This window comes from Sander vitreus, chromosome 22 (assembly GCF_031162955.1).
Source record: "Sander vitreus isolate 19-12246 chromosome 22, sanVit1, whole genome shotgun sequence".
In the NCBI taxonomy this organism is placed as follows: Eukaryota; Metazoa; Chordata; class Actinopteri; order Perciformes; family Percidae; genus Sander; species Sander vitreus.
In genome coordinates, this window is record NC_135876.1 from 1,308,413 (window position 1) to 1,320,904 (window position 12,492).

General features: G+C 40.8%; 1 protein-coding gene across 6 annotated transcripts in view; it reads right to left on the reverse strand.

The window, feature by feature from the left end:
- Nucleotides 1-12,492, reverse strand: part of slc12a7b (solute carrier family 12 member 7b) — a 108,452-nt gene that overhangs the window by 16,032 nt on the left and 79,928 nt on the right. For all 6 annotated transcript variants that reach the window (XM_078281173.1, XM_078281174.1, XM_078281170.1 and 3 more), the window contains 11 exons: nt 12,052-12,109; nt 10,560-10,734; nt 10,356-10,474; nt 10,090-10,188; nt 9,286-9,405; nt 8,069-8,173; nt 6,314-6,482; nt 5,104-5,299; nt 2,571-2,740; nt 2,249-2,380; nt 462-569 (listed from right to left, as the gene is read on the reverse strand). In XM_078281173.1, coding sequence (XP_078137299.1) covers nt 462-569; nt 2,249-2,380; nt 2,571-2,740; nt 5,104-5,299; nt 6,314-6,482; nt 8,069-8,173; nt 9,286-9,405; nt 10,090-10,188; nt 10,356-10,474; nt 10,560-10,734; nt 12,052-12,109 — 1,451 coding nt within the window. The remainder of the gene's footprint in view (nt 1-461; nt 570-2,248; nt 2,381-2,570; nt 2,741-5,103; nt 5,300-6,313; nt 6,483-8,068; nt 8,174-9,285; nt 9,406-10,089; nt 10,189-10,355; nt 10,475-10,559; nt 10,735-12,051; nt 12,110-12,492) is intronic.

The window sequence follows — 12,492 nt, forward strand, 5'->3', positions numbered from 1 at the left end:
TTTTCCTGCTACAAATTTCCGACCGTGGTACCGACTATGCCTCCAAAGTTGGTACGCGTTTCGAAGCTAATCCCTGTCACTCTCTCACTCGCTCTACCTCACATTCCCCACGCGTACACACATGCTGGCTCTGCTATTCCCTTAAAGAGATACGCTAGAACGACGCAGACTATATAGGTAGGTAGGTATAGGTATAAACCTCAGGCCACTTACGTAGGTTACGGTGTAAACTCTGCGTAGAGCGAACCCGCAGAACCATAAATCAAGCTTAACAGAGAGCAAATTGCAAACAGCATTCAGTAACAATCAATGCCATCTTCTTGAAGATGTTTATGAGCTAATCGTATTAGTATCTAAGACACACGATATAAATCCTGCATTCACTTGTGTTGAATTAGAATGAAACTACGGAGACAAAGTGACTGTGAGTGCCGGGTTGTGTTCAGGTAGAGCAACATTACCTCCCTCTCCCTCTCAGTCCTGGAAAGTTGCATCTGTTTCAGCATCTGAGACCTCTGCTCCATCACCAGTGTCTTCTCATAGGTGAAGGCTGAGATGTCGTTATCATGCTGCACAGGAGAGGACAGAAAGTTGTCAATACAATTTGGAGCAACACCTCTGCTGATGCTGAACAGTTCTCCAATGTCAACACCAACTCCTCACAGCAGTTTGTTACTGTTGTTTCTCTTTCAGGTTTCTCTTACTGTTTGGTATCCAAACTAAAGAATAAAGTCCTAGGTATTGCCCCTAGAATTAATAACATCTATTTACTGATCCTTGGTACAGGGTTGTCTTACAGTACTTCCAGATTGTATCCAAATCATAGATTTCTTGCAAACAAAGAGATGACAACATAAATAATAACTGTAAAAGAAATATTGTTCATTTATACAACAATCATGGATGGAACTTCCCGGCCCTTTAAGAATACAAAATAGGTGAGGTTTAACTTGTTCTGGCAGTGTTCAGCGCTATGTGACACACTCAGGTGCTCTCATACTGAAAGGTGATAAATGACCTACTTCATGCTAGAGCTCATGTAGTCTGGATCGACGGAAGTACATTTCCAGGATAATTGACTAAAATTGGGCGTGTGAGCCATGCACCGGATGGTAGGCCCTGTCAGGCCCTGTCCCTCTCCTTCCGCTCTCTGTGTGTTACCACTCTCAAAATCCCTTCACTTCGGGAAACAACAACAAACTTCGAGCTAGCAAGCTTCACGCTGAAAATGGCAAGTTTTGAAGAAAATGTCGATTGTGCAACAAGGCAGGCCAGCTTGGTTCTTTCAGTGAATGATTGTAAAGATTTACAAAGAATATGTTTAGGGCATTTCCTCTCTAACTGGGACGTTTTTGTGGGATTGCTGTGGACAAAGTACACTGGTGAGAGCAAATGAGGTTTAACTATGTATCAGCTAATTTAAATAGCTCACGGTAGGGGTGGGAATCACCAGAGGCCTCACGATACGATATCATCCCGATACCTATGTCACGATACGATATTATTACGATTTTAACATATTGAAATGTTCTGCGATATATTGCAATGTATTACCAATTACCAATTTCAAATGTAGTCCCCAAAAGGAAACTTTGTAAACATCTGTTTTATCTAAAAAATTGAAGTGTTTTGTTCATCTAACTTCAATTTTATTGCTGCAAAATGGGATTGTCAAGCAGACAAACTGACCAACACATATATAATAATAGATTGATACTTGGCACCTGTGTATCGATACAGTATTGCCACGGAAAATATCACGATACTATGCTGTATCAATTCCCCCCAGCTCACTGTACTGTATTGTGTCAACAGTCAACTTCATTTAATATTGTATGTGGCAATTTTGCGTGCAAATGTTCCACCAAAACAAGTTCCTTCCCGAGACTATTTAGCAGAGCCACTGTCGCTGCGTCTGTAGCTTAGCACTGCCCAAGACGATTGTGATTAGTGTAAAGAAATGTAAACAACCCAGAGAGTTTTTTTTTCTCCTATCCCAGAATGTATGTGTGGTGTAGCCAGTGGTGTAGCCAGACCTTACTACACAGACTACAGTTCACGCTACACTTCTGTAGCAAGTCAGAGTAGCGTATTGGCAAACGTATTGTGTTATGAATTTAAAAAAACCTACATCCTCAACATATGAAGCCACCGTATTAGAGGACTATGAGCCTGATTCCAATGTAGGGATGCATTATTACCATTACAGGACCTAGTGCAGAACTAATTTTATCAAACAAAGTCTCACCATCTCCACCACTTCCACTTCTGCATCCAGTCGCAGGTGGTAAAGGAACACCTGGAGATCTTTCTTCATTTGGATGCTGTTGTCATCCATCTGGGCCACGGTGAAGATACGCATCTTACATTTCCTCCACACCTAAAGGACGGAAAGACAGAAAACAAGATCGTCAGTCAGTCAGTTGTAGATGGAGAATTCTAGGATAGACAGATAGGTGAGTATGAAAGAGGAATTCTGGGCATGGACATGAAAATAGGAATGAAAAAGATGTAAAAAGTATTTGTAAGGGTTAAATCTCAGAGATAAACACAACCTAAGACACACCAACCTTGTGCTGTCGCAGCAGGAAGGGCAGCAGCATCAGCATGCCTCCATCGTGAACCACCCACCACACGTCGATGGTGCCCTCCACTAAGCGCTCTTGGTTGGTGGGGAAACTGTCCACATTCTTGGCCACAAGCAAGGCATGATGGGTTGCTGTGGTCTCCCGCACCGTCTCTGGATGAATAGAAGGGGAGAGACAGACAGACAGACAGAGAGAGAGAGAGAGAGAGAGAGAGAGAGAGAGAGAGAGAGAGAGAGAATTGAAAATTGAAAGAGGTTGCCATTTTAAAATTGTGGAGACCAAGAGAGGAACGTGTCAGTACACTACACACTGCCACCAGGACATCGGAACAGAATAGCATTTCTTATGTATTTGTCCCAAATATGAAGACTTACGAACCAAATATTTCAGGGCACCCAGATAGCTCAGGTGGTAGAGTGCGTGCCCATATATAGAGGTTTACTCCTTGACGCAGCGGCCGCGGGTTCGACTCCGACCTGCGGCCCTTTGCTGCATGTCATTCCCCCCCCTTTCATGTCTTCAGCTGTCCTATATAAATAAATGCCCATAAAAAATCTTAAAAAAGAAATTTTAAAAACACATACCAGGCTTCCCTACCTACACCTCCTTTTTTATTAGGGGAAGATAAAAGCACGACATGGCTAGCAGCGTAAAATGTCTTCTCCTGCCACAATATAAGGCTAAATTAGAGAATTGTATATATTGGTGATGGCGCAATGGATACGACACATGCCTTTGGTATAGGAGATCTGGGTTCAATTCCCATTGCGATCCATCAACGTGTTAACCCCTAGTTGCTCCAGAGGCGTGTGACCTCTGACATATGTAGCAATTATAAGTCGCTGTGGATAAAAGTGTCAACTAAATGACATGTACAGGGCATGGAATTAACACCCGCCAAATGCAGGTGAATTTTGCAATTGGCAGGTAGCCAATGAGAATTGAGTGATTCAGACGCGTAACTATCAGTAAGCAGGGTACGCGGTTGCTTACAGGCCTGGTCCAATCAGGGGCCTGCATCACTGGAAGACATTGATTGACAGCCAGGGCCCCCTATCGCATTTTCATTACTCACACAATCCCAGCAGTCCCACGTGCAGCCACTGACCAAGCGGGAGTGAGAACGGGTCAAATTCGCTCGTTATTGTAAGTGCAATGATAAGTTAAAGTCCAATAAGTACTTTATCAAACCGTATGAATGTGTCCCAGCCCAGGTTAGGAAATTAACTAACAATGTAAAGATCAACAAGCCACTGACAGTGATAGATATGTTCATATTTGATTAATTCAATAAATTATTATTTTGTGTCTTAAATCCACCAGCCATTTTCATATTATACCAACATTTGCAGCATCCTGAGCCTTTTTGGTAAGGTTCCTAGAAAATCTCAGCCCAGAGTAAAAAAACAAGTTTCCTTTTTATTTATTTTTAAGAACTATACAAAAAAAAATTGCAACTTTTTTGCAACAACTCATGTGTTATGGTGCATTCACCAGTGTTTTTTTTGTTGTTGTGGTGGCGTAGGCTACTCCTGATTTTGTCAGTCATCTCATCTCCACCTATGCAGGATTATCAAGCCCCCTCCCCCCATTACAGCACGTGATGACGCGCAATGTCCATGAGTAGGCTACCATCAATAGGACAGGACAGGATCATAGAGACACAGCAATTCCTGTTTTTCACCTTTTATGAGGCAAAAAAAAAAAAAACTGGCTGGTAAAAAGTCAGGTGATTTAAAAATCCACCTGCCACAGTGACTGGTGGTCAAAAAAGTTAACTTCATGCCCTGGACATGTAATATATTATTATTATTCTTTTTTTTGTGTGAATGTTTTCTCTATTTTAAATATTATTGAGTGTGTCTATTAGAGTAGTCTATATCGGCGACAGTTTATTTACGGGATTGCTCAGGTGCCACCGGAGGTTACGCCAGATGTCCCTCATTTTAGGCCGGATGTCCGTCCCCGTCCTCTTTCTTTGTGTTGGCGTTCTAACCTCTGGTGGATTTGTGAGGACTATGGTTAACTGCTCCTCAGATCTCTGCAGGGTAAATCCAGACAGCTAGCTAGACTATCTGTCCAATCTGAGTTTTCTGTTGCACGACTAAAACTACTTTTGAATGTACACATGTTCCACCAAAACAAGTTCCTTCCTGAGGCTATTTTGCAGAGGCACCTTTGCTCCGCGCAAGACGATTGTGATTGGTTTAAAGAAATGCCAATAAACCAGATCACATTTTTCTCCTATCCCATAATGCTGTGTGGACTAGTCAGAGCTTCCTCCGCAGCGCTGTGGAGGAAGGGCTGGCAAAGCGAGACTAATCAATCAGTATGTGTTGTCTATGAGACATGATGTTATTGCCATCTCAATAGAAAGATTGCATAAACAGCTGTGAAAATATGCAACGTAAGCTGTATTATCATTACTTTCTATGCATTTTTTTTTTATCAATTCAGATGTCATTTTCTGTAATTATATACTTCAATTTATTTTGAACTGTCTACCGCTCTGTACCTATGAAATTCTTCCATGACTGCTGGTCATTGGACTGCCTCCAGTTCCCAGGCCAGGCCATTAGGACTGTGTTGTGCTTCATGCCTCCCAGCCCCGCAGACTGGATGAGGTGGGAGACACCATCTCTGAGGTTCGAAGACACTACGACATGGCAGAAACCCTTTGTTCGCTCTGCTGACATGGCAGACTTGATGTTCTGGACAGAGAAAGACAAAATGACAAGCAAACATGAAGTATGAAGGACATAGAAATTGATAGATGGATAGAATAAACTTTATTGTCCCTGAGGGGAAATCTATCTTGGTCATAGTGATACAATATGTTGCTTCACAACAAAAACATTCTTAAATCAACATAAAAACCTAAGATCAACAAAGCATCTTAGGACATAAAGGAAGGACACATATGACTGTATAAACAATACGACATCGTAATAAGTGACTGTAATAGTTAAAGTACAAAAAGTTCTGGTGTATTTATTGCACTTTGCTTCTGTTGTGCTAAGATTTACTGTTGGAGTTCAGCAGCTACAGCATACATTATTGATACAGCACTGACTATTGAGAAAAACACTGTCTAATTATGACCACTAACTCCAAATTAACCTGCAGCACTCTCATTAGTATCCTTCCAGGACAATTCATAATGGTGGGTCTCAACAATGCCCATGAATACAGCTGTTTGTATAATGTGGAAACCAGCTTCTGCACATGATTGCTTTTGCAGAAAGAGTAATCCACTGATTAAAAATGCCTCTGAGGACACAGTCAAATCAGGTTGCAAAAAAGAATCAACATCACATGAACTACTATATTTGGCCAGTAGATGGCAGAGTTCATCTGCATTTCGGGAGTAAAATGCTTCCTAATTCTGTAAATCCTGACTGACACAACAGATTTGCTTGTGCGGCTCATTTGAAACCGAAAAAGAAATATACCATTCTGTTCATTTGACTGTAATGCTTAGCAATGGATGGACAGATAATAAATGAAGTAGCATAAAACACAATTGGTGTTTTATCAGCAACTGTGAAACCTGAAATCACACTTTTGGTAGAACAGAGTTGTATGTGTGCAGAGTTGTGGGCAAAGGCAACATCAACAAGTATGACAATATCCTTGTACCTGCATTTGCATTTTGCATGTGTGCTTGTGCACTAAAATACACTGCATGCATACGCTGCATGCTGGTGTATGCTTTTCCAATATACCTGCTCAGCCTTCTTGGCCTCGGCATCTCTGGTGAGATAGGTTCCCTCTAAAACATTCCCCGCTATCGTGAGACCTTTCCCCGCCTTCAGCTGAGTGGTGAGGGACAGCAGGCGGGGGTGTTTGACTCCTTGATCTGAGTCAACATTCAGGAGCACCAGCAACTGAGGCCTGGATACAAGAAGAGAAAAAGGAGGGGGGGCAGGTGGTGAGGGACAGGAGAGATTGCTCGATCCTTACATCTCAGAAGGTTCATAAACAAAAACACATTCTTTTATGTGTACAAATCAAAACAAATTTTGATTACTTTATCGTCACACATTTTCAATGCCTGTCATAATTTAATACAACTACCTTGTAAAGTAACACCACTGTAAAGAGAAGGTGTGGCAACATTATTACAGTAGTCATGGTTCTCACCCAGCTATGCAGGGAGACCTTAATTGGAGTTGAAGAGCAGCGGTGGAATGTAACTAAGTACATTTACTCAAGTACTGTACTTAAGTACAAATGTTGCAGTACTTGTACTTTACTTGAGTATTTTCTTTTAATGCCACTACTTCTACTCCACTACATTTCAGAGAGAAATATTGTACTTTTTACTCCACTACTGACAGCTTTACTTACTAGTTACTTTACACATTCAGATTTTTGCACACAAAACAACAGTGTACAGTGGTTTATAAAATCTGATGTTTTATTATAAATTAAACTACCAAACAATATAACGGCCTACAAGTCCAACACACAACTGTTTGGATCCTTGACACTTTCTAAAATGGGAGGATGTTTCTGCATTGAGTACTTTTAATACTTTTTTTTCCTGATGATACTCACACACTTTTACTTAAGTAACATTTTCAATGCAGGACTTTTAATTCTAACAGCATATTTTTACAGTGTGGTATTAGTACTTTTACTTAAGTAAAGGATCTGAATTCTTCTCCACCGCTGTTGAATCTTACAATGCTCCAATACATACAAACGTGTTTGGCACAAGACTAACAGAAGAGGGGCAGAAAACAGTTGACTTCAATGAGAACCATCTGTACAACATCCAGTATCCACACTGAACCTGCCAAGAGAGTAAATTACAGTTTGGTTTTTGGACAGGCAGTCTACAAGGTCAGCCGGTGCGGGCCTCTGTACAGTATAAAGGCTCATCAACCTCTTCTGTCAGATTAGGTAGAGGACCAAGAGATTAATCAAAGTCACCCTCCGGGTCTATTCCTGTCTCTCTTTTGTCCACCGCAACAGTGACAGGTGGCACTATGTCAACTGGGATCACATCCATATGAAGCACACACACACACACACACACACAGCATGATATTAAGGAAATATGCGACGCTGTTGAATATCGCAATAACAATATTACTTGAGATAATTAAACAGTACAATTGTACTCAGTTCACTTCTGCTTTTTAAAAAAAAAATTGCTTGTTGAATTTAAAATAATTTCTTTTGAACAAATTGAACATTGCACTAAAAAAGATTGACAGTTACATTTTGAAGGGCAGATTTCTACTGATATTTTCTGTCAACTAACACAAAAGAATCTCTGAGTGTTGCGATATGTTGCAGCCTTTCGCGATACGTACAGCATATTGCTCCAGTTGATATTGCTATGACGATAAAAAAACGATATATTGTGTGGCCCTAACACACAAACACACACACACACACACACACCACACCACATCACACCACACCACACCACACACACACAGAGAGAGAGACAGACAGACAGACAGTACCTCCAGTTCTTAGTGTGTGGTGGAGCCTCCTCAAGGCGAATGAGGGCATAACGTGCAGCATTGAGAGACAGGCCCCGGATGCCATCTCCCCACTCCTTCTCTGCCCTAAAGCCAACAAATGATTGACCATGAATTATCAACATTACCAAGAAGCAAAAAAGATGAGAACACACAGTATGAAACTAAAGCCAGTGTGGGATTTCTTACAAAGTCTAACAATGTTTTCACACCTGTTGGGTGTGGTTTAAATGTGTGTTTTGCTGATCAAGTCTAGTTCCTTTAGATCTGTGAGAACATTTTGTGTTTAAACATATATCAGTACAAAAAGCATCTTCCTACAAGTACCTTTCTTGTTTAGCTTAGCAGGCCTTAATCTCACTGCTACATTTTCAGATTTCAACATCTTATTCTGAAGGAACACACTGTCCTCTGGCTGAGAAAAACTGTACAACACATAGCTCATTTTAGAATCAGGTGAAGGATCCTAAAATGTATGCTCACTTATGAAGGGAATTTACCCAGTAGTCATAACTGTCAAGAAGTCTGATCACATACACGTACCTTAAAGCATTTTATATTCTTTAATTGATGTATCAGTTTGGTACATTTTACACTTTATTCCACTTTGATTCCGTTCATTTTCTGTAAGCACAGTCTCGCAGTCTAACTTCTGTCATATATGAACTTTCCTTGTAAAGGATTTACTGTACGCCTAGTCTATATCAACAACGTTTCATTTATAGGATTGCTCAGGTGCCGCCGGAAGATCCGCCAGATGTTCCTCATTTTTGGCCGGATGTCCGTCCCCTTCCTCTGTCTCTGTGTTGGCGTTCTAACCTCTGGTGGATTTGTGAGGACTATGGTTAACTGCTCCTCAGATCTCTGCAGGGTAAATCCAGACAGCTAGCTAGACTATCTGTCCAATCTGAGTTTTCTGTTGCACGACTAAAACAACCTTAGAACGTCCACATGTTCCCCCAAAACAAGTTCCTTCCCGAGGCTATTTTGCAGTGGCACCGTCATTGTGCTTAGCCCCGCCCAAGACGATTGTGATTGGTTTACAGAAATGCCAATAAACCAGAGCACGTTTTTCTCCCATCCTGGAATGTTGTGTGGACTAGTCAGACCTTCTTCCGCTGGGCTGTGGAGGAAGGTCTGGCAATGCAAGACTACTGAACTGACTAGAAAGAAAAGATTGCAAACAAAGTAAATCTTACCCTCTGTATTCAATGTATTTGTAGATGCAGGTAGCGATCGCCATGGCCACAATAGCATAATACCAGGAACAGATGAACATGAGAGCAAGACACAAGCTCATTCCCAGGAAGGACAGAGCCCTGTGGGAGAAAACACACTTTACAATTCCAGTCTATTAACTATATACCCAGCCATTTACAGAACTGTTGCAGTTTTTTTGCATATTCATGGGAATGTCCTAATGAAGAAACCAGTTCAGATTGGACAGCTAGTGCTGTTCTGTATTGTGCTCAACCTTTGTCGTGGAACTGATCTCAGTAAAGGCTATCATCACACAAACCACACTGAACATGTGGGTCAGTGGTTGTGTTTATGTGTGATTATTGGCATGTGTCTTACAATCTTCATAAGGAAGCCGCAGTCATCTCGACAGTAGGTCCCTGACAGGTTAAATAAGCCTGACAAGTTAGTAAAACTGTAGTGTTTTAAGACCCTCAGATGAACATTTAGAGACTTTCAATAGCCCCTTCTTTCACTGTGTTTGCTGCTACACTACTACCTTAATCTGAGCAAATTTTGATCTTGCACTGATACTCTGGCAGCCCTCCAGCTGTGTGTTGCTTTTTTTCTTTTTCTTTTCTTCTCTTTTTTCCGTATGTTTCTGCTCTCTTTTTTTGATTGCTGATTTGTCTAGGTAATTGTGTGACTGTTATGAGAAAATGTAACTAATAAAGTATAAAAAAAAAAAAATAATAATAATAAAAAAAATAAAATATATATATATATATATACAGTATATAAAGACTAAATAATTCATCACCCACCAGTGGTAGTATTTAAAGCGTGGTCTCCAGTTCGGCGTCCGTAGCAGGGTCTGAACTGCACAGGCCAGGTTCACAAACAAGTAGCACATGAGAAAAAACCTGTGGAAGAAAGAAAAATACTACTCACTTGTCATCTAAATCTCCACTTTATGACTGACCTTAAGTGGCTTTAAGGAGTCAAATACTTGAGGGATCATAGACTTTATCTGGTGATCCGATTTTATGGAAAGAGAGCGCGTTATATTACTACGCAAACAGATACTGACATGGAGAGAATGGGAGCCACGGCGTCCAGGGAGGCGATGAGGATACCGATCTCACAGATCCCAGCAGTCAACAGCAGAGCCCAGGTAGGTTCTCCATTAGCTTTCCCATGACCAAATACCTAACACACAGAGTCAAATATGGAAGTTAGAAGCTAAGCAGATGAGGATGAAGACAGCTTTGACGTGTGTGTGTGTGTGTCTAACCTGCAGGAAAGGCACGATGCCATCTCGTGCGATGGCCTGCAGCAGGCGCGGGGCGCCTGTCAAACTCTGTAGCCCTGCCCCACAGCAGGAGAAGAACGAGCCAATCACAATAACCCAGGGTGAGGGCCATGATAGTGTGCCTATAACAAGGTTCCCTTTCACTGCGTCACCAAATCTGCAATGCAAAAACAATCATATAAATTATTTTATATATTTATATTTATATATATTTTTTTAATAATATCGCATAGATAGAAGACAGGCAGACAGTCAGACAGAAAGACAGTCGGTTTCATGCACATGGCAATATACACGGGCATCATGTAGCTATGTTAACAGAATTTCAAATAGTTCATTTTAATTAACTTAAGAGTTGTAGAGATATTCTTCTTTTTTGTTGTTGTCAACAAATCTTATGAAAAGAGCCAAACCAACAGTGTAGTATTGCGTGTGCATCCATGTAAGCATGTTTTACATCACCTGTGTACCAACTAAAAAGTGTGCATATTTTCTGTCTTCAACGGGTGAAGCTGGTGTTATTCTTTATTTTTGTTATTGTCAACAAAAGACCAGAACCAACCATGCTTCAGTACATCTCTCAATACAATACGATCTATCCAGGCTATCTGGGGTTCTCAGCCCTGAGCCTCTTCGCTCCTATTGACCTAAATCTTAGAAAACGGGTTCATAAAAATACACTTTAATTTTTATAAGAGGCTGAATCATATCGGCACTATTTTCAGCCGCAGTTTTTTTGTTGAAATTGTGAGCAGCAGGACGGTGTATGTGGGATTAAGTTCAAATAAACCAAAGTGTGTGTGTGTGTCAGGAACATGTCACCCAGTGCAACAGTGTGGCTCATTGATGAGTTTATGGACAACAAGGGCTCTTTTTCAAAATTTGTTTTCATTAAATTACAAAAAATGATCTACTTTTCATGTCTCTGTGAAAATGTGTTTGGAAGGGTACAGTGGTCTATTCACATCACACGAACGCAAAATATCTGTATCTATATCGAATCATATGTGTGTGTGTGTGTGTGTGTGTGTGTGTGTGTGTGTGTGGTGGGGGGAGGGGGGCAATGGGGGCAACACGAATCATGGAAAGTGAAACTTAAATCTGTCATTGGGTGGTTGGATTTATTTACTAACTTAAAAAAGATGTAATAAAAATCTTTAAAGATTTGCGGCACGACAAAACTGATTTTGAACAATGCAACCTTATAAACAAGTCATAAACGTTTATGACATAACGCTTCTTTTAGTAAGTGTAATTCGGTTTTTGTCATGACTGTCTTGACAGTGACATATGTTTATGACAGGGTCATGTCACTCTTATGTAGATACCTTCAAGTAAAGTGTTATCCAAAACCCTTAATAATACAAAATGTGTACTGTTTTTCCTTCAATACCTTTTTATAAAAACGTCTTTTCCTAAAAACATGTCCATGTGTACAGTATTTTACAGTATGTGCTCGGTGTTGAAATCTTACTTGTCTCGTAGCAGAACTCCCTCAATGCAGCCACCGAATAGAATCACACAGGTGACGTCTGGAAAGCACTGTTCAGGAGGGTAAAGTGAATCCTTGGACAAAGTCTTCTCCTTTCCATGTTGCTGTAAAGCTTTAGACGCAGTGCTCACACTACCCACAATCTAACTGGTGCTACCTGCTCTGTTGGCTTGGATTATTGTTCCATTCCTGCCAACAACCTATACACTTAGCAACTGTGGCAACTGAAAGATAATCTTCCATCCATATTTGGCAACATTAGTTGTGATTTAGAAGCTATATACTAGGCCAGAGATATTCAACAGGGGGTCCGGGACCCCTAGATGGTCCTCAGAGTTACTGCAGGGGGGCCACTAAATTATTATTTTTTTAAAGTCTTTTCTAAATTTAAAAGGTCTTAACATGTCTTAACGTGATGATAGT